The sequence below is a fragment of the Xiphias gladius genome, chromosome 6 (genome assembly GCF_016859285.1).
Source record: "Xiphias gladius isolate SHS-SW01 ecotype Sanya breed wild chromosome 6, ASM1685928v1, whole genome shotgun sequence".
Taxonomy (NCBI): domain Eukaryota; kingdom Metazoa; phylum Chordata; class Actinopteri; order Istiophoriformes; family Xiphiidae; genus Xiphias; species Xiphias gladius.
The window spans coordinates 6,451,260-6,473,929 of record NC_053405.1 but is presented as its reverse complement, the minus strand read 5'-3'; the positions used below and the strand labels follow the sequence as shown (position 1 = coordinate 6,473,929).

Here is a 22,670-nt window from a genome sequence, read left to right as displayed (position 1 = left end):
CAAAGCACGTTTGAGATCAAATTAACTTTTGGAGAACATTGTCCCGGCTGTGCTGTGCCTGTGTTTTACCACTTAGTGGCACTGTATGTATGAAAAACACCACAACACGTGCTCAAATGAATATTCTGCTGAGACTTGACAACTCCAGTTTTCCTAGTTCACAACACAGATGACATGTCCCTTGGAATGAATTATTATAAAATATTCCACACATGATGTTTTCAAATAAATGAACTTTTCTGCTGCACAGTTGATATTTGTTGATATTTGTAGCTGCAAAGTTTCAGCAGGAATCAGTGTGTCCTTGCACAGCATTTTAGAAAGCGAGGAGGAGATATATTTAGAGGAAAATTCCCTCATGTGGAAACTGAACACACAGCTGGTAAACGCTGTTCATGTGACCGTGTTTGAAATGTTGATGTATGGAGTATTTTTTGATTGGTTAGTGTGTGGAATGGAAAATCCTTCAGGATTGGCTTGTAGGAAGTGCATGAGGTAGGCACACACACATACACACAGTGTAGTTATTTCTGTGCTGGCTGACCTACTAATGTTAACATGTAGTGGATGCCTGCTAGGCTCATGAGGTAGCATCCTCTCTCTCGCTCCCCATTTGTCTCTCATTCATTCCTTTCTTTTTTTTTTTCTTCATTCCTTTCTTTCCTATCTTTTCTTTCTCATTTTTTCTCTTATATTCTTTCATTGGTTCTCCTTTTCTGTCTTTTAGTAATTTGGTATGTGATGTGGATAATGTGACATTCATTGCTATCCTTACACTCACATTATGTTTTATTAGCCATATGAGCCAGAACGCCTGTGGCTATCCCAGATGTATGAATGTGTGTGTGTGTGTGTGTGTGTGTGTGTGTGTGTGTGTGTGTGTGTGTGTGTGTCTGTGTATGTGTGTGCGTGTACGTGTGTGTGTGTGTACACGTGCATATACATACATCAGCAGATTCTCCATCTGTTCCTGGCCAAATACAGAGGGACACACTGTATAGTTGGTCTCCGGACAGCTAACTTATCACACAGGCCAAGTCTATTGGAAGACTGGCTCTTGACCAAAACCTGACTCTTGACAGCATAAAAATAACTCCCTGATTTTTTTTTTTTTAAATTATTATTCTGGAGGAATCCAATTTGAGGTTTCTATATAAAATCCATAAAGAGAAAACATGTCGGAAAAGGTTAGAGCCTGAACCCAGAACATTTTCGTGATAATATGCCTCTTTTCTATCGTCAGGCGTCAGGCTTACCTGTATCCATTTTAAGAGAGCTGTTACATTTGTTCTTCTAAACACTTCTGGCAAGATCTCTCTCTGGCACACAGCAAATCTTTGTTTGAAAGGAAGAGAAGAACAACTGGGTGGTTGGAGTTGTAGGAGTGATATTTAGGATGTGCTGTGCGGAAACTTCAAAGCCAGCACGGAGCACCAAAAATGTCACCGACAAGCAAGTGACAAGTGACTCAGAGGAGTTTCAAATTTGTAACCAATCATATAGATGACAAAACTACCCCCAAAAAGACGGTAAAATAAATCGGCACACCGAAAAGTGTTGCTAAAAATCTTGAGGGACTGAGGATGGATTCAAAACACATTGTTCCCACCATTAAAGTCTTTTACCTTTTTATACCTAAAAAAAAAAAAAAGAACAGTTTCTAGAGATTTTCTTTGCTGAACAATTCAGTTTTACAACATGGTTAATTCATCAGTTATTGATTAATCACACACACAAAGTTTCACACGTTAATGTATGTGTACTCTGCATTAGAAAGGTTTTTGAAGATAAAGTCCCTGCTGTGCTCAGAATAACCTTTCATGTCATTACATTATTTATATGACTTGTCTACCTGCATCAACTTCAGAACTTAATTGGCTCCTCCAGGCCTGTATCTGTGCATCTTTCATCTGCCTATAGTTAGACCTTCTAAAAAACCCTTCCAAAAATAATTTCTCATTACTGGTTACCAGCTTGAAATGTAACTGGAGGCATCCTCTTGGGTTGAGGATTTATTAATTAATCAGTAAACTTATTAAATTACTCTGGTATCAGTGTCATCTTGTCTGTCACTGTCTTCCCCACTTTTCCATCTTTTAATATTTCTCCCTGTTCCCCGTCGGTGACCTCCAAAATCACCTTCTGTTTGCTTCGTTCCCTCGCTTCGCCCTCTGCTTTCTCGCACATTGTTTCCCTCTCTCACTCTCTCTCTGTGTGTGTCTTCCCCTCTCTCATGCTGCGTTGTTTGTTTTCCAGTCGAGGTGAGAAAGCAGAGACAACCACAGAGAGACTACTGTGCGTGTCATGGTCCAGATGGCCCAGCCGTCAGCATCAAGAGCCTCGGTTGAAGAGTGCTCTTTGGCTCGCTCTGCCTTTTATCTCCCATAAATCCTCTCCTCTCCTCACCTTTCCTCTCCAGCCCCAGAGTGCGGGAGAAATAGTTGACTTATAGCTCTACAAACAGCGCCCATGAATTTGTGTTGTGCAGCTAACTTTTTCTCTTTCAGTGTCTGTTACCACTTAAAAACCTCTGGCATGTTTGAGACGCTTTAGAGTGAAGATAGTAAAGTTCTGTGGTAGAACTAAAATAATTCGGGTTACGTTTCTAACGTTTTTTCACCAAAAAAAAAAGCCAAACATCCCCTGGTTCCAACTTCTTAATAGTGAGGATTTTCTGCTTTTTTGATTTGTGTGATAGTGAACTGAATATCTTTGGGTTTTAGCTAAAATATTTAAAGCTATTTAAAGCGATTCAAAGGCCTTGAGTCTTCTGGATATTGTGATGGTCTCTTTTTCACTATTTTGTGGCATTTCCTATCAAACAGCACATTGATTTTATGAGAGGATAGTTGGTTGATTATTTCATAAAAATACAGATATTATTTGCCGCCCTACACTCAGGTTTGTGTTTTACATTATATAAAGTAATAAATGTTTTACCAGATATTTAAGTAAGAACCTAATATACTTTTAATTTAACTTTTTCTTTAAACATCTGGTGCTAAACTTACTGACTTTGGATTTATTTGGCAAATGTATAGTTTGGTAGTCATCTTATGCATAGTAAGAGGGTAAATCTCAAAATTTAACCTCTCTGATTAAGAATTGAATTAGGCTATTGTAGCACTGTGTGAATTGCTTTTACCTTAATATTTTCAGTAAATACAACCAAAAACAGCGGTCTGTGGTATATACTGTATTAATACATGCTAGTGCTTCTTTTGTTATATCCTTCCGGTGTTAAATAGACGTAGACGTGTTTGTTATTAATTTGAACAAAGTCCTTATTGGATGCTGTTAAGCAGACATTTTTATGCACATAGTTAAATTTGGCACATTGTCCTGCCAATAACCTACACCTTAAGGCCATGTTCAGACTGACTGAAAAAAAAAACCAACAAAAAAAAACAAACAACAACAACACAGCCCTAATTCATTTTAATTAGGCCAGTCCGCCGACGCGGCAGGGGGGGTGCCAACACAGAGAGCTCCAGGGGGGGAAATGCGGGGTTGTCCAGCAAAAAAGTTGAAGCTGGCTCGACTGCTGCTGTAACGCAAAATGACGTCACCCGCCATGGTTCTGCAGTGGCCAATCACATATGTGCGAGCAAACGTTTCTGGTACATTACTCTGTAACGTAAATTCTGTAGGTGCCCCGTTTACCTCGCAATCGTTACAATGAAATATTAAATACTTGCCACCGTAATAACTTTCCAGAGCTGAAAAATCCTGTTTCACAGTATTATAAACTGCTGTGTAGCGTTTCTGTGCTTCATAATACTTGATACTCATGGATTGTTACTCAACCGTGAGTTCCTGGATCATGTATTTTGTCTCACCGGTACCTAAAGCAGCACTCCCCCACTAACACAGCCCCTTTGCATCGTTTTGATGCAGGGCTGTTTTTGATACGAACGCCTGCTTACACCAACGTTTTTGGCAAACGGGGTTAATCTGCCGCGTCTCAGTTAGTGTGGAAGAGACACTCTACTTTGTGGTAGAGCAAGATATTGTGTGTTAAAGTTTGTACAGTGCTGGTTTAATGGAGACGCTGACGATTTTATGTGTTTCTGCCACTCTCGTGTCATGCATCCTAGTCACCTGTGGTTTGAGATGGCCCAGTGCCATTGTTATCATCCTGCTGCCAGCAAAACACCGGGGGTGTATTCAAATGTCAATTGAACAAGTCACCCCAGTAATATATGTGTGTGTGTGTTTGTGTGTGTGTGTGTGTGTGTTCGGGAGATCATGGCTTGTGACCGGGTGATGTAACAACATTGTCTCTGCCTCACTCAGTCACTCTTTATCTCTCTCTCTCCCTCCAACACTGTTATATTTGGTCAATTCAATCTTCACTAGCCCGTATAATACTGTACCCTTACCCCCCCCCCCTCCTCGCTCTTTGCGTGTGTGTGCTGGTGTATGACTCTACGAGGCAGAGCATCACTGCAGCAGGTATAACGAGAGAGAGGTGAAAAGAGAGAGAGAGAGAGAGAGAGATAGGGGACACTAGAGATGCTACACATTTTTTAATCCTCCCTCCACCTCAGTGTGCAGGTCTCTCCTCTCTCTCTTTCTTTCTTTCTTTCTTTCTGTCTCTGATTGATCTTGCTGTTGAGAGGCGGGCCAAGAGAGGCAGTGGAGCGAACCGAGGGAGAGCGAGCAAGGCAGGGAAAGAGAGAGAGAGAGAAGGGGAGCAACAGAACGAGGGAGGCAAACACTCGCAGAGAGAGAGAGATAGAGAGAGAGGAGATAGAGGACTGGGACTGCTGCTGCAGAAGAGGACAACAGAGACCACATCCATACTGACACACATACACACACTTACATGCACACACACACACAGACATACTGACCAACACATGCTGACAACAACAACACACTGAACACGCACACACACACACACACACACACACACACGTGCTAACCCATTGTGACACACACACACACACACTGATGCACAGGCAAACAGTGACCATGCTACTCCCCACATCCTGACCAGCTATGAGGATTACACTGATGAAGATGATGATGAAGATGAGAGCGATGAAGAGCGTGAGGGAGAGGACGCTGGCCTGCCACAGCTGAGGACCGTAGTCAGGCGGTGGGGGGTGGGGGGTGGGGAGAGGGCAGGGGGGCCGGCAGAGTGGGGGATTGTGGGACAGGATGGAGCGTGGTTGATACAACACATGCATGTGCATGTGTGTGTGTGTGTGTGTGTGCATGTGTATGTGAGTGTGTGGATGTTTGTGAGTGTGAAACGTGTGTATGAAGGCTAGGATGCCCCCCCAGCGCAGGACCAGCTAGCTAACGTTAGCCACATGTTGTGCCACTGCAAAGTAGCATGTACCAACAACACCATATCTTTGATGTTTGGATGCAAGGTAGGTAGAGAGTTTTGTGTGTTAGTGTGTATGTGTGTGTGTGTGTGTGTCTGTGTGTGTGTGTCTCTGTCTGTCTGAGAGAGAGAGATGGTAGGAGGTAAAGTAAAACTGTCTGTCTGAGAGAGAGATGCAGGGGGTAGAGGTAAAGTAATGGACAGTGAGAGAGAGAGAGAGACTGACTAATGCAAAATGTGCTGAGAGAGAGAAGGAATGCGAGAAGGAAGTGACTTAGCTTGTCAAGGGACTGACTCTGGGTTAAGGCAAACTAAGGTGAGAGTTAGTAGCTGGAAGAGGAGAGAGAGAGGTCCTGGGTGTGTGTGTTTATTAGAGAGGTAGAGACAGAGAGAGAGAGAAGCAGGTTTGTGTTCTGCTGTCTGATTTCATGAAACAAACTCTACAGCCAGTTTATCGCCATCTCCGTTCTAAGCCCTGTTGCTGCTACTACTCTATCTGACACTTCACTGGTTTGAATTCAACACTTATAGCTTATGCAAGTTATAAGTTATTTAAGTCTTTTGTAAATATGCCACATATTCAATTTCTGCATTGAGAAAATGTAACTCAAAGTTAAATATGAATGTCTGTAAACCAGCATTGAATTCACTGAATTTTGGTTTTTAAACCTGCGTTAATGGGGTTTTTTTTGTTTTTGTTTTTTTGGCCACCTGGGGACAGAGCAACAAGCTCTAACTTCAGTATTAGCATTCAGCTTTGCATTAGCATTTGCATTTTGGGTTTGTAATGAATGCCGTTCCAATATACAGTCTCCTTTTAGCGCCGAGGGATAATATCTGGCTCTTTAGATGCTAAATGCTCCGACATGTTCACCAGCTAGCCGCCAACTTTGCCTGTCTGTCTCACTGGTGCTGAACAGATAGTGTACAGGTTTTCATGTAAAAGTTCAGCTGTCTGCCGAAGCTGCGAGTGACACAGATGAGAGCGGTGCGAGTAAGGCACAAGAATTAAACTGTAACCTGTAACATTTGATCCATCGTTAATATCAAAAATATTATAGCAGCTTTCAATGAATAACCAATAAGCAGGTGAGACCTTAGTGGAGATGTCAGGTAGCTTGTTTCTGTTAAACATTCCCAAAGTTAAGGACACATTCCCCATTAACTCATTTTCTCTCTGTCACACAGAGAAAGAGGCTTTTTGCCTGATCCTTCCTGTCATTTCTCGCTGGGCTTTGTTTAAAAATGTTTAATACTACAACTGATGATAACTGAGTTTCAGTTCTGATTCAAAAAAACAAACAAAAAAAACCAATACCTTTTTTGATTGCTCCTCATTGCTTTGAGGCATTTAAACTAGCTATTCAAATGTTACTATCTAAACACAAGCAGCTGCAAAAACTCTGCCTAAGTATACTAAGGTCTAAAAAATATTATTTCAATCAGGAACTATCTAATTGGAGAATAACAAGACTATGAATCTGACCAGGCATTCAGTCCCAGCTTTTGGTACCTGACAGTTTTCAGCACCGCACCTAAAAAGTATTGCGGTTTATATCCAGCCATAGCTTCTTCATATGTATTTATTTATATTCAAGTTAGCCATTTAGCTGAGTGGATGGCGTCACGGCGGTGCAGTGGACAGAGTAGCACTGTCGCCCGGAGTTTCTTAGACTGAATCTCTCCCAGGAAGTTTGGGATTTTGCGTGTGGAGTTGTCATGTTCTCCCTGTGATTGCGTTAGTGCTCTTCCCACGGCCTGTAACCATTCACGTTTAGGGGCACTGGACGCTCCGCGCTGCACCTAGGTCTTCATGTGATAACCTTGTGCCACTGTGGGGAGCATTCTGGGCTATGCTCAAACACCCACCACCTTGAACTGGATGAGCAGCTAGAAAATAGACGGACGGGTTTTATGTGTCCAGTGTTATAATCTGTCCCTAATCCATAAATTTGTTTGATTAAAAACAAGATTCCTCCGCACATCTGTCTCCCCTGCAAATCCATATGAGCAATTGAAGCCGCCTTAATTTCACAATCATTCAATTATGAATGTAAAAACTGCAGCCTCTTGACAGGCCTTTGGCATCCCTGACCCATTATTAAATTAATACCCCCATATCCTTTACAAATGTGCCGACTCGCTTAATTACATAACACCAGGCCATACTAAGTGGATGAGCTTCGGCTAAAATTGGCAATCATCATCTTGCAAAGTACTCTGAACTACTGGTGAGTGGAAAATCAACACATGAAAAATTAAAGTTCCAGCCAAGCGCTTAGGGACCGTGCCTTTGATGTGGAGGATCCGTTGGTACACTGAGCTGCTTCTTTGAATAGTCATTAAACACACAGCTAACCCAAAAATGGGTCTGTAAGCTTGTCTAAATAGCACAATGAAAACTACATGAACTTGAGAAAGAGTTGAGAGACACTGAGGAAGACAAAAGACAATATTTACAGCTTCATCAGCCATAATATTTTTCGTATTAGTAGTATTTGAATGTAGAAACCTGGAGGCAGGGAAGTGGCCGTTCAATTTACTGTAACAAATACAGAAGATACAGTAGGACCATTGGACTGTGTGTGTGTGTGTGTGTGTGTATGTGTGTGTGTGTATGTGTGCGCGCTTGCATGGGTATGCCGTAGTCCAGTTCAGCAGTTAGACCACAATAAACTGTATGGACTTTACTTCTGTCCTATTAAATCACCTCAGCATGACAGCCTGTGAAATAGAGGCAGGCAGAGAGACAACTGCTCGACTGGAGCTATAGAGAGAGAGAGAGAGTGTGTGTGTCAACACGAGCGTGAGTGTTTCCTGAGGATAATAACAAGTTGCTCAGGGATTTTACTATATAGCCTGTGGGGTTGAGACTTGAGAGGGACGGTCAAGTTGGTCGGCTGCCGTCGTCCATTCGTAGACTTCCATCAGCTCGTTTGTTGAAAGGAACCACGGTCAGACCCCGAGATGCCGGCATTGCACTCTGTTCCGTACAGTACGGTCCAGTGCTTCAGGAAAGGCATAGGCAGTGGGGATGCTTACATTAATTCACCTGCACCTTTATGTCTAATTGTTTCACTTCTGGCTGCATCTTTCTGTTCACGTCTCCCTTTGTTATATTTAAAAATAATCTGGTGACGAAATAGTGCCGAAAAATGTCCCTATCAGTGTCTCCAGTAGGATGACATGTATTTTAGTGATTAAAGGTGATTGTCAGTGTTGTTGTACAAGGTTGAGTTGATGAAGTGTCCTAATGCTGATGTAACTAAGAATATCTTCAACTATTTTGAGTGAACAGCCACTTTTTCATCATCAGTAACTGTCTGCTGAAAAAGAGAAAAGTAGTTCAATGCTCGAAACAACTTGCTAGATTTTACTGCACATCCCGTTTTGCATACAGTGGGGTCCAATTTTCCTTTCACTGGAACGGAAAAGTTGTCTCAGACTTTTGGACCCCACTGTATATTTTTCCAATCTTCCACACAAATGGTCCAGCCCTGCAGTCATATGGTAACAGTGGTCCTCACTATGCCCTTCAAGTGTTGTGCTTCCTGGAGAAATTATAGTCTAATGTATAGTATGTAACTGTACAACAAATTGCCCCAGGAACCAATGAAGATCGATTCCACTCTGTTTCATTGACCAATAAGAATTCCTCAGGAATATTAGGAATTATATTAATTATTTATTATTGACAGGGAATACCGGACATTCTGTGCGTCAGTGGAAATCATGGTGTTTACAGTGTGGCCGACTCTAGCTGGTGCTCAAAAACTGTGGTTAAGCTTCATAAAAGTAACACAACAAAATAGTTATAACTACGTAAAAATGCCTTCATCCTGTGGAGGAATTCAGTCAGAAAGGCCAAAACATTTGCTGCAGCATAGTATAATAATCTGATCCTTGGGTATTTTGATTTACAGCTGCAAAATCCCGCCATGCTATTCTGCAGGAGAGGCAACACAGTATGGTACTGAGAGGTTTAGCTGTAGTCACGATACCCCAGAATCAGCTACTGTCAGCACTTTAACTTACTTCTAACTTTGAGAACACAAACACACACACACACACACACACACACACACACACACACACACACACACACACACACACACACACACGGTGAGGTGCAGACCCATGTCAGCTTCACCAAAGGCCTTTTAAAATTCAAATGCGGCACACGGCTCTTCTCCACCACAGCACGACGAGGGCAAGATAGCCGAAAACATTTGGTGAGTTAAAGGATGGTACAGGAGAAGAGCTGTGCAATGTCGGACTAGCAATTCTAACTCATACAAAATCAATTGTGATACAGCAAAACGTTAAACTTGTGTATGATAAGATGGAGAATTTTATAATCTTTCTTTATTTTACCTTTTAATCCAAAAGAATAAGAAAATACCTTGAAGTTGATGAAAAAAGGCTGCTTAAGGTAAAAGTGATTTTTGATTTTGCTTCTTATCTTATTCAACTAATATGAACAACGATTAAACAATTCAACCAGTCATTTTAAAACCCCTGGAACTGATCAGCTGAATCAGAATTGGTGTAATCTAAACTACACTGATCTGAGTTGGATTAAAATCAATTGTAAAAACATAAGATACGTGGAGAGAGTCGAGAAAGACAGATGAACACATACAGTGCTTGGATGGAAGAGGAGAGTACGTTTTAAATAGTTGAGGGTGCACGACATTCATTTTACCTAGCCAGCAGAGAGTCCATTTCTGAGGCTGTTAAAGTGCCTGAGAAGATAAATCAAATACACCTTAAGTAGGCCAGACATTTCAACACATTCAAAATAGATGAATATGTTCCTCTCTTTCTGCTCCGGTCTGTGTATTTTTACTGAGGACACTTTACTGACCGAAGCCATGTCGAAGTCAGTTAAGGAAAACCTGCAGGTCCTTCAGATGAAACATTTAAAATAGCGTTAATTTGGTAGCCGGATGTCTTACTGTTTCAGCCATGTTATGCTGCTGGTTTTCATCACATCTGCTCTGAAATACTAAATTTCCTGTAGCTGTTTTCGATTTATACTTCCAGTGATAGTTTTAGAAGTTTAAAGGACATTTCCAGTTTTGTGCTGATCTTAGATTTTAATCCCATGTTGAATAACTTTTTAAAAAGTTTGTATTTTAGCTTTCTAAAAAACTGCAAATGCCCTGTCCGAACGGCCTGTGTATTGCCTTTGCCAAGGACGTTACGTTTTCACGTGTCTACGCAAAAAGTACTGAACCGATTTGCACAAAACGTGGTGGAGGGATGGGGCATGGGCCAGTGAAGAACCCATTCATTTATGATGCAGATCCGGATCATTTACTATGAATTTGAATTCTTTCCTCTGAAGTCTGGTGTTTGACATTGGCCTTGGGCAGAGGTCTTTGCTCTACTGAGTGCATTTTTTTAGTTCTTACTGTGATCTTGTTTTTCTGTAACCCACTCTATTGTGATTATATCACCAAATGATAATAGGCACATTCATAGAGGATAGTGTGATTAAACAACAGCAAAAAAAAAAAAAAAAAAAGAGAGAGAAGAAAACATGCCCTGGATATTTACTATCAGATAGTTGTGTGATGGAAATCTGATGTGGTGACACAGATAAATAACAAGAATTTCAGAATAATATATTACAGTTAAAAAAAATTAAATTATTCTTTAGGAGGGAAAGAAAACGTGCCAATAGTGCACCCAGAGCAACACATTTTTACCGGGTCACAATTTAAGTTAGAGTTGTGAAAAAATGTATGTCCATTTATTTAGGGATTTGGTAAATTATTAAATTATTGAACCATTTGCATTTGTTACTGTCACTTTGTTATCGTTGCTAAATGAATCTGGTCATCAGCTGTTATCTGATGCTCTTGCCTTGGCAATAAGTACTTTGGGACTTCATGCCAATAAAGCCTGAGAGAGTGTGTGATGTGAGAGACAGAGAGAGAACGAAAAGATATAGAGAATGAGAGAAAGATGAAGGCGTGTGTGCGTGTGTGTGTGTGTGTGTGTGTGTGTGTGTGTGTGTGTGTGTGTGTGTGTGTGTGTGTGTGTGCGAGAAGTCCCTTACGGCAGAGGATCCCCTGCTCTTTCATATCTCACCAAGCGTGACTAACGCCTGGCTTTACTCTGCACGCACGTACGCACACACACACACACACACACACACACACACATAGATACAAACTAACACATAGACATGTACTAGGAGGCTGAATCTGCTCCCAATCTAGTCACGTTTTTCTGGCTATGCAAGACTGGCTGACACACTAACACATGACAGCCACAGTGTGCACGTGTGTGTTTCTCTGTGTGTTTTTGTGTGTACGTGTGTGTGTGTGTGTGAGAGAGAGTGTGTGTTTTCTGCTTGTGTGTTTGTGTTCAGCAGGCTTTCTGCAGGCACAGTCCTGATTAGGAATGCTCGGCTCTTGCTAGTTGAGCAAGCAGAGGAGCACGAACACATGCACGCACTTTGATATAAAAACAGACATATTTGGTGTCTGTGTCCATTCATGCATTAAATCATTCAGAGGTGCTCTCGTATCATGTGAAAATTAAACACCAAATATAGGATTATAGCTGTGTGTGTGTGTGTGTGTGTGTGTGTGTGTGTGTGTGTGTGTGTGTGTGTGTGTGTCTCTGTGCGTGTGTGTGTGAGTGCAGAGGGCAGTAGCAGCAGTGTTGTGACAACAGTGCGGCCAGAGTCTCTTCAGGGTCTTAGTGCCGGGCCGCTCAACCGCTGCTTTCAAGATTATTTCGAGGCATTTCCGACTAATGTGCGAGTCGACGGTGAATGAAAGGATCGGAGCGAGAGGCGGAGGGGAAATGAAATGCGCAGTAGGACACGAGACTGGTTCAGAACAGTCCGTTTTGTGGGAGCGGTATTTACTCCCGATCCCAGTCTAAATGAGGTTGAAGTATGCAGCAGGAGAAGCAGGGGGAGAGCACACACACAGCCACGTCGATCTGAATTCACAGGGACTAGCTGATGTACGCAGGCTCAAACGCCGTGGTAGCGCTTTAATATTGCCTTGAGAAGCAGCACCGTGCTTAATGTCAGCACCTGTTTGTTAAAACATGAGTGTGAGAGCATCAACCGACTTTAAGTCTTTTGAAGCAAGTTTGTCACTAAACGAGTCACGATGAGAGAAACACCAATAACAGTGTTTTTCCAAACAGTCTGGGACTTCGCAAAATGTCTAAACTAAATTCCTCTCTTGGGAAAGAAGTTTAATTAAGGCTGCGGGCTGTGTAGTTACTGAGGTAGAGACACAGAGGGAGCTGTATGGTAAGTCATTGTAGTGACTTGCTTTCATTCCCTGGGGGCTCGCCCGAGCCTTAACCATTACAGCTACATGCCTAAACCCAGTCGTCACCCGAGCCCCTAGCTGTAACTTGAGGCCAACGCTGCCGCATCACATCACCAGATGTGTGGCGGGACCCCAGATTGTGATGGCGAGAGCAGGTTTTTGATCGTCAAACTCGCACCGACTCGAGCCAGTAAAAAGGTCAAAAGTCATATTAACGGGACTGACCGTGAGACTGCCTGGCTCTCTGCGGGGGAGGTGAATCTATCTCTTCTCAAGGCTGCAGGCTGTATCTGTCTGACAGTGGTGTTCGCTTAGCCCTGTTTATTGAATTCTCAGATGTCTATATAATGACTCCTAAACCTCACACTAGTTCAGAAAGCATTTTTGGCTTGACATGCAATCTGACACGACCTCGCATTAAATGTGTTTAAAAAGTTATGTTGTTGAGACACATTCCCTTAAACCGAGCTGCACCTTGTCTCTCTTATAGCAGGAGTCTTTAAAATAGATTAAGTTGATATTAAATCAGAGACTAATCCTTGATTCACCTGATCAGTCTGATAATGTAATTGTTGCTTATCAAAATGTAATGAAGATTTTCCTCTTCAGCTGACATAGCAATAAGTTGTTGTTTTTTTAACTGTTTATCACTAAATCAACAAGAAACTATTTCATAAATAACATATTACTGTTGGATATGACCATATTACTGTAAAATACATTGGGCTAAATTGGATTAAACTTTTGAATTCTGTAGAGTTGGTATGAGGATGTTCACACTCTGTTTTGTGTTCGAAATGAATGAGTGTGGGCTCAAAGACATGGACTGCAGAAGAACTAAAGGGAACCCAGGAGGAATCCAGATAAAGAACTCTTGATGCAACACTTTCAATGTGAAAGGCGCAAACAAAACAGAAGAGTGGACAAACAGAAATACTTTCATTGAAATGAGAAAGATGATCGTTTTAAAACTCCTCTTTCTTTTTTTTTACCCTTTATAGTACTTGCTTTTTCCTGATGTATCAAGTGAACCATTTCCCTGCAGTTGGACTTTTTATTACTCAAAATGTATTAGTGCTACAGCGTTTACTTCGACATCTCTATGCTTGTATAGACTATGACGTAAAAAGCCTCTCAACTGATGTATCCCTTCATGCAAGTGTTCAGCTGTGGTGCAGTGAGGTTAACGTGCGGATTGTAGGCAAGTGCAACAAATCCCTTAAATCTGCTCCTGTGTATACCTTGACGTTATTAAATGAGGAACCAGATTCTTCTTACTTTGCTTTGTGACTGTTCCGCACTGCATTAGCTGCCTGTGTCTTAGCTGAAATTACACTGTTATCTTGGTCTTGATATGATCAGAGAATCCACATCCCATTTGTCTAAAAGCTTTGAAAGTCCTGTAAAACTCATACGCTTCTCATTAACAGTATCTGCTTTTCCTGACTGGTTTAGATTTAATAAAACAGATTAATGTGGGATAAAGGATTTTACCTGGATTCATCTCACTAGTGTACTTCCTTGAAGGAGTGATTCCCCCCCCCCCCTGTGCAGCCAGTGTACAGAGGGGGCTGTCCTTTCAGCTGCTGAGCTGGCTGACTTCCACACCATGTAACCACAATGTCACTGATTCAAAACTGGCTAAGTACCCGACATCCCTGCCCCCTCTGCTTCGCTGGCTCTCTCCACTGTACTCTGCACAGTAAAGCAGGGGAAAAAAAGGGGGGGGGGCATGGTGAAGAGAAGCGAGGGAGGGGACGTGAGAACGGAGTTTGAGACGAGGGAGAGGAAGTAGCGAGACTTAGTGTAGTGTGAGTTTTAGATGTGAAGGGCAAAGAGACGTGATGAAGGTATGGAGAGATGGGGAGGAGAGAGAGAGAGAGAGAGTTATTCCCTGAGGCAGTCTTGTCTCCCACTCACTGTCCTCATTCAGTTTTGCATCTTTTTTGTATCTTTCTGTATCAAGTCCTGCGTGTGTGTGTGTGTGTGTGTGTGTGTGTGTGTGTGTGTGTGTGTGTGTGTGTGTGTGTGTGTGTGTGTGTGTGTGTGTGTGTGTGTGTGTGTGTGTGTGTACGTATTGGGTGTGTTTCTGTTTGTTTGTTTGTGCATTCACGTATGTACAATACAGGAAGCTCCGGAAACAATTACTGCCATGCTGGGCGTACACCTGGACTGCCCCATGTGCTTACACACGCAAAGTACTATAAAAACATCTCATTACACATGCATGAGTTCTCACACACACACACACACACACACACACATACACACACGACATGTATGTACACACTATGCTATGCTGTTTTATACTGTTTGCAGTTTTGCAAAAATGCTTTTTTCTTTTCCAGCTTGACTAAATCTTTGCTACTTCTGTATTTGTCTTTAAACTAACCTCTCTCTTCTTCTGTGTTTTTTTTCCTCCTGCTTCCCGCCCACCTTCCTATACCTCGTTTTCCCAACCATCCTGTCCTCTTTTTCCTGTGTCACCTTTTCTGTTTCTTTTCTCGGTCTTCCTTCCTCTTGCTTATTTGCATTTTCTTTTAAATTCCATCTGGCCTCTTCTCCGCTTCTCGCCTCCTCCCCCTCCTCTCTCCTCACTATAGAAGTATCGGTATCAAGAAGAAGAAGGGGCGTCACCAGGCGCCCCAAAACTCCACCAACACCCCTGCCATCAGCACCCAATGGGAGTAGCCAGAGAGCTGAGGGATGGAGAGACCCTGGGGAGTGAGGGGAGGGAGGGGAGGGAGGGGGGGACCTGGAGGAGAGAGGGAGGGGGCGCTGGGACCATGGAGAGGGAACGGGAACGATCGCTGGGGAGGGACGGATCTCTCGGTCGCCATGGCGACTTGCGGGGGGCGGAGCTGGTTCAGGTGGCGGAGCGGCAGCTGTCTCAGATTCAGCACGTTCACGGATACGTCACTCACACACACATCACGCCCGCTCAGGTAACTAAGTCTGGACATCTATGTCTGTGGCTGTGGCTCATCATTAATTAGTGTGCCCAACAACACACACACACACACACACACACACACACACACACACACACACACACACACGTGGATTGCAGATTATGCGGACATAGTCAGTCTGTCCCCATAACACCTGCTAACTAACATGGCGACTTGCGGGGGGCGGAGCTGGTTCAGGTGGCGGAGCGGCAGCTGTCTCAGATTCAGCACGTTCACGGATACGTCACTCACACACACATCACGCCCGCTCAGGTAACTAAGTCTGGACATCTATGTCTGTGGCTGTGGCTCATCATTAATTAGTGTGCCCAACAACACACACACACACACACACACACACACACACACACACACACACACACACACACACACACACACACACACGTGGATTGCAGATTATGCGGACATAGTCAGTCTGTCCCCATAACACCTGCTAACTAACACAGTCTACCTGTCTGTCACTTGTTTTTCGAAACACACACATCGCTCAGGGCTCACACTTACATCATGTTCCCCGAAGGGATGACCAGTCTGTCTGTCTGTCAATCCTTATGTTAGAACGACTCCGGGGACAAATGCTGTCCATTTGAGGCCAGGTGTTCTTACTGTTCTCTGAAACCTTTTGTGGATTTTTAATATTTTTGACTCAAAGGCCTAATCCATCGTTTTTGTGGTATAGTCATACATAGTTGAAGACCTAATGTTGAACTGTCAACTTAACACAATTGAAACGACAGCCCGGCTTTCCTGTTTTGAAATATTAATATTCCAAACAACCCCTTTGATGATAGCAGAAGAATATGCTAACTCTGATTTAGTTGCTGTCCAGAATAGGTCCGTGTACATCAATTTGGACATGAGAGTATGTTATTCTTCTGTCATACACAACTCATGGGGATATGGTCAGGCTGGATGATCGAAGGATTCTTGTATCAGTTAAATATAAATAAAGTAAACACATGTTTTCTCACGCTTCAAAGTCACTGTTGACTGTGTCTATATTTAACCGAGACCACAATCTTTCCCCAACCTTAATTAAGTGCTGCCAGTCCCTAAACAAAACCATGTCGCTGAACATTTTACTGACGTGTATGAAGATTTTGCAAGTTGCCAGACATGTTGATTAATAAGGTTTCTTATGTCGATTAAAAAATAAAAAGCAGTCTGGGCATCATCACATTTCCGTCAAACTGTATTTATTGTTGCGGTTTTGTAGTATAGGTCTTCTAGGAGACAGGGTTGTCAATCTTGTGTTGTGGGTTTTTTGCAGTGGGGCCACTCTTTCATTTACGATTTGATCACAGACTTTGTCTTTCAATTGAAGGACTTAACAATTCTCTGAGAATCTTAGGCTTTCAGCAGTCAAGCTTAAATTAAGCCTGTTTTTGTTATAGTCCCTGAAAAAATGACCTGTTAATGAGAAACGATTGTTAGCCAACAGCGGCGATATGTTTCAAGTTTACGTTACGACTGTCCAATAGGAAGTCTAATACCATCAGCTTCTATTTTTGAAGGTGGTGTCTCTACACAGTGTTGGTCAAGGTGGAAGAGGTGTCTCCTTTTTAAGGTCAAGTACAGACAGGAGTGAGGGGACCTGTTTCAAAATGGCTCCAGAATTAGATAGGTCCTTTTTGAAAGTACTTAGAAGTCAAGGATACTGGCCTAAATTTGCTTCCATGCAAAGAGCCTGTCTTTGTATCAGGAGAATACTTTTGCAGAACTGTGCATACAGGGATTCAGTCGAATGCTTGTCCCATTTTTTAGTAATGAGGCCCATTACTATCTCTGTTCTGCACTCATTCTGTGTCTGTCTGGCTAGTTCCCGCTTTGTCTCTCTTTCTTTTGAATCTATATCTCTCTCACACACCCTCATAATCTCACAGAGTAGACTGGTAATCTTTTTATTTTGGTTGATTGGGCCATATCTGTCTGCAGATTAAAGCTTACATCACAATTCTCGCACCGCTCTGACCACACACACACACACACACACACACACACACACACACACACACACACACACACACACTCACGTATTCTCTAACACGTACACACAGGTTTCCCTGCAGCACGTGCACAGTCTTCCCCCAATAAACACATCACGACGCACAAAAACTCAGAAACACACTTCATTATGATCCATAATGTGTGTTTTCTTTTGTTGATTTTTTTTTCTTTCTGTGCTTTATATTCATGTTCCTCGAATTGTAGATTTGACTGGTAAATCATAAATATAGTCTTTTTATGTGGGCTCTAACAAAAGCAGGCCCCTAATCCATTAAAGTTACATATGGATATGCAAATTAAGAATTACAAATGACTTTCTGCCCCATTAAATTACAAGGTAGGAAAGAATGTGTTTAAAGTGCCATTAACTCAGTGGTTTTCTTCTGGCCTCTGTCATTCTCTCAAGCAATGCCTCGGTTTTTTCAAGCCCTAAGCCATAAAAGGCTTTACAGCGACTTTTAAACAGCTGACAGACATTAGAAAATGAGATTTAAAACGGCCGAGGAATCCTCTGCTTCTTTGATTTCCCTCTCATTTTCCGTTTATGTCCTCTTGTCTCTTTTCTGTCAATTTCTGTGTTTCTTCCCTCCATCATCCCCGTCACCCCCCACTAAAATGTCATCTTTTCTAAATTCTGGCGTGAGGGATTATCACTTAGCGTTTTATTTAATTAACTCAACTCTTACGTTTGTCGGTAGCAGTGTGTGAGTATATCGGGTAAGTTACAACAGCCTCCGGCCCGGTGCAGGCAGTCAGGGCTGAGCAGTGTTTGTATTTAGTGGTGTCTCAGTTCGAAGTCATTATACACTGTCATTTGTTTGCCTCTGCACTGACTCAGTTGTAAGTCAGCACAAGTTCAAAGTTTATTGGCTGAGAGAGCTTTGGACGTAGCTGAAGCAGCTCATTTAGTCAGTGCGGTGGAGGAACTATTGGTGCGTAGCTCCACCTGGTGGCCGGATGCCACCTGCCCAACTCTTCCGATCCCTAAACAATTCACTGATGACATCGCTGAGGTGCATAGGGGTCATACGGGTGTTGGATGCAGAGGGGGAATGGTCAGTCTGTCTTCTTATCTGTCCATCAGTAAAACTTTCCATCTGCCATCTCTTTGCTGTGCAGCAACAATGTACAGTACGTGTACGTGATGCCCTCTGCACTTAATGACCACTGGGGTTCACCTCCTCCTGCTTCATGGTCATGGCCCACAGGTCTCGATATCCTGGCCAATGCCAGATCACAACGTCATCGTCATCATCGTCGTTGTCGCTCTTTACAGAACGGGTCCCTTTCATCACCTGTCTGTCAACTGCATATAAAATCTGTGATAAAGAACTTCTGTGTAGGTGATGAATGTGTGTGTTGCTGCTGGTGTATTTGGGTATTCAGGTTACTTTTTAGAACTCCTCTTTCCTGAATGGTGTTTGTGTTTATGGGAATGTGTGTGTGTGTGTGTGTGACCACAGGTGCGGGATCTGGCTTGCTTCTGTTTGACAGATGGACCTGCCATCTTGTTCACCCCATGTACATTTTCCTTTCTTTCCCTCTCACACTTTCTCCACCTTCTATCTTTCTTTAACTCTCTCTCAAGTAAATACCCACACACTCATATCCTCTCTCTCCTTTCTGCAATTTATCTTAAGTGCACATTTCTGTTACTCATACATCATATAAATAATCCATGCTCACAATATATCACATCTTGTGCTGTGATGTAACATATATTTTTTAAAACTAACGTACAGAAGACTTCTTTTCTCTCCCTTCTTCCAAAACCCATGATATATTATCCTCTATATTTTTAAGTTCAGTAAATTAATGTCTATTGATCGTTACCCTTTGGCCACAAGCTTCAGTGAAGAAATATTAGAGTTGAATTTTTGCATAGAACAGAGTTGTGTGCATGTGTTTGCCTTACACAGTTACATTGTCTTCCTCTGCTTTGTGCTAATTTGTAGCTTGAAGAAAGAAATATATTATAATGTAGATAACAGGCCACCTGTGCAATGATCAGACTGCAGCGCCCCTTGCATTTCAAATTAAAAAAAAAAAAACAGAACAAAACAAATTGAGTGTGTTGCAGTGTGTGTTGCACCATGCTGAGCTGTTTCTGTACATCTTAGGTAGAATCTCCTGAGGTTCCCTTTGATGACGAGGTGTGGCCTCACCCAGAGGGAGAGAGGCTGAATGAAGTTCCTGCCCCGCCTTTCTCCTCCCTCTATTCACAAAGCCACGCCTACTACCAGGTAAACGTGCCTCTGAGCCCGTCGCATGCGTTCGCCGCTTTGCTCGTTTGTGATAAGATGTTGTTTTCAGTCATTTATCATCTCTGAAGTTCCGTATAGACGTATCAGCATGCCTTTCCTTTTCCATTTTATTCATTCATTTCCTGTGTTTTGTGAGACATTTCTGCAGATTGCCCAAGATCCTTGAATCTGTGGGAGTTGTTGCACTGGTAGAAATTTGCAGATGTCGCCTCAACACCTCGCAGAAACATTTTTAAGGTGCTCCATGTTGCTTTTTAACGTGAGTAAATTGTCAGTAAGACAGACCCTAGTGGGACACTCTTCCTCAGTGCAAGGAGGTGCCAGAGGTCTCAGTGGCAGATGGTGGAAGGAATAAACAGTGGAGGATAAATAACTTCCAAACTGTTTAGAAAACGGAGAAAGAACCGGAGAGGAGGCAGCGGGGAGGGAAGGGAAGTTTAATATCCTCCCAAAGTAACTTCAGGGGATTAATACAAAGAAACAATACCATTACAAAGTGTGAGACAAGGCAAATCTGCAATGTCTCCTGTGTTCATGATGACTATACCTTGTTTCATTATTAATTATTCAATTGTTTGCTCATTATGATGACTTTTAAAAATGCCACACACAGTGTCTTTGAGATACAATAACTTAACATAAATCTGCTTCACCGCAACCACTGTACCGCACTAACTCCTGAGCCCAAAATCAAATTATTGCTTAAATGCTCTTGTATGGTCTGGTTTTGGTTCTCTGGACAAAGTTAACACTGAGCATGCTAATGCTGTGGTTGCTGATAATGTATTTGTAGTGAAGTCTGACGTTACGGTGGCTGTGTTTTTGTACTGTACGACATGGATGCGATGTGGATGATGACACAATGAATAGACCTGCGTGTAATCGCAACATCACTGGTAATGTGTGAGATCGAAAGCATCAGAAAAAACTAATTTTAAGCTCAAACTTATAGACTTTTACTCGCCATCACTGTGGCAGTCTCAGGCTGTCCGTTCATTGTGCTGCTGAGTTTTGGCTTTTTTTACTGACTCTGTATACAGATCGCTCATTAGAACGAGGGTGAACCAGAGTGGGAAGAGGGCTGAGACAGTCTCCAATTTCATCCACTCACTGTACATGTAGTTGCAATTTGTAAACTGCAGGAGGCAGCAGAGGCCAAAGCTAACAGTGTGCGGTGCCTCCACAAATCAAGACCCGCCTGAAGTGAATTAATCAAACTGTTTTAATAGCAAGCATGATGACTGAATAATGTTGGTACAGACAGACAATATCAAGGTAATAGTTGGGCGTATTATGATTAGTATTAACAAACCTGATCGGAAGTTCGAAGAAGATCGGAGGGTAAATGCATCCCATACTGCAGGAGTCTAATTGACTTTGCTCAAACAACGTCACTGACAAAATTTATATCTGCTGCAGGGACTGAAAGGAAAAAAAACAGTAAAAAGTCATTTGCTGTCGCTCTGGAACACACAAACAGTAAGACATATAGTACATAGTCCACTCGGAGACGTTAGTGGCGCTTTGTCATTAAGCTAATGTAGATAATTAGGAAGGAAGGAAAGACGGAGAGGGCCAGGGAGTGGCAAGACATGGGATAAAGAGAGAATTACAGGCAGACAGACACAGAGACAGAGGGCAGATTTGTTGCTGGTGGTTAATCACTGTCAGTCAGCCAAATCACTCCTCCCCGATGAATCTCTTTTCCCTCCTGCTGATACAGTAATAGATATTAAGTCAGTAAGACCGCTACACTGGACGTACAGTAATGTTTAACCGGTGTATAGTGATTTCTGCCTCAATATTGAGGGCCACCAGACTGAACAGACAATCAAATCAGCTCCCGTTCATTTGCATACAGTAACAGCATGAAAATAGCTTGACCTGACCATTAGGGCACTGAGTAGCTTATAATAACGTTAGCATTTAACATTCAATCTTGAACGCTCCACATGTTGTCATTCTCAAAGTAGAGCAAAGATGGCGAGGCATCTAGTGTTGTTGCATTTGTCATGTCATCTCACCTCGTCTTTGTCGGTATCTTGCCATGTAGCAGAAGGTAAATTTCATCACCCAACAAGGTAACCAGTAAGCAGGAATTTTAACTTTATCAGTATTTTCAATCAGGACAGGTTTGCCCCGAAAAGTCGATCGACCTTCCTCTAAATCACTATGATAAATGTAGCCACGGTAAATGTGCCAGCATGTATTACAATTCTCAACCTTAGAGAGAGGTTATATTAACAATATATTAACTCTAAAAGCAGTTTCAACTGAAACAAATATCAAATGGACAGACACCAATGGCAATTTAAACATTTTGTGAATATTTGTTGCTACCATTATTTAATGTTGTTTGTTGTTTATGCTGAAAGCACACTGCTCTGTTTGGATGGAAATTGATATCAGGTGTTTGGACCTGAAATATCTGATATTTGATAAGGCAAACTTATTAGCAAGTAGTTGTGAATTGACACATTGACTAGAAACAGAGCAATATTATCTTTCATTGAGAGTTGTGTGTCTGGCCACCTGCTGGATGTGAATACAATATTCACGCCCTTTTTAGCTCTGTTTTTGGTCTCCACCAACTTTTGAGGGAAATATCGGGCTCTTTAGCTGCTTAATGCTCCACTATGTTCACCAGATAGTCGCTAACTTTATCTGTCTGCTTAGCAGGTGAGGTGCATTTTTTTTTTTTGGAAACAGCTGCCTGCTGCGGCCGAAAAATGTGCTGTGAGAGTGAACCAGAACAGTAAATTTGCCGGCCGGGCAGCTGAAC

General features: G+C 42.3%; 1 protein-coding gene across 2 annotated transcripts in view; it reads left to right on the top strand.

Moving 5' to 3' along the window:
- The window catches only part of LOC120790544 (disks large homolog 1-like), a 113,706-nt gene that overhangs the window by 16,105 nt on the left and 74,931 nt on the right, over positions 1–22,670 (top strand). Inside the window, exons 5-6 of one of the 2 annotated variants that reach the window (XM_040128174.1) lie at positions 15,249–15,590; positions 19,745–19,867. The exons of the other annotated variant lie outside the window; for it this stretch is intronic. Of the exons in view, the coding sequence (XP_039984108.1) occupies positions 15,249–15,590; positions 19,745–19,867 (465 nt within the window). The remainder of the gene's footprint in view (positions 1–15,248; positions 15,591–19,744; positions 19,868–22,670) is intronic. 2 annotated transcript variants of the gene reach the window in all.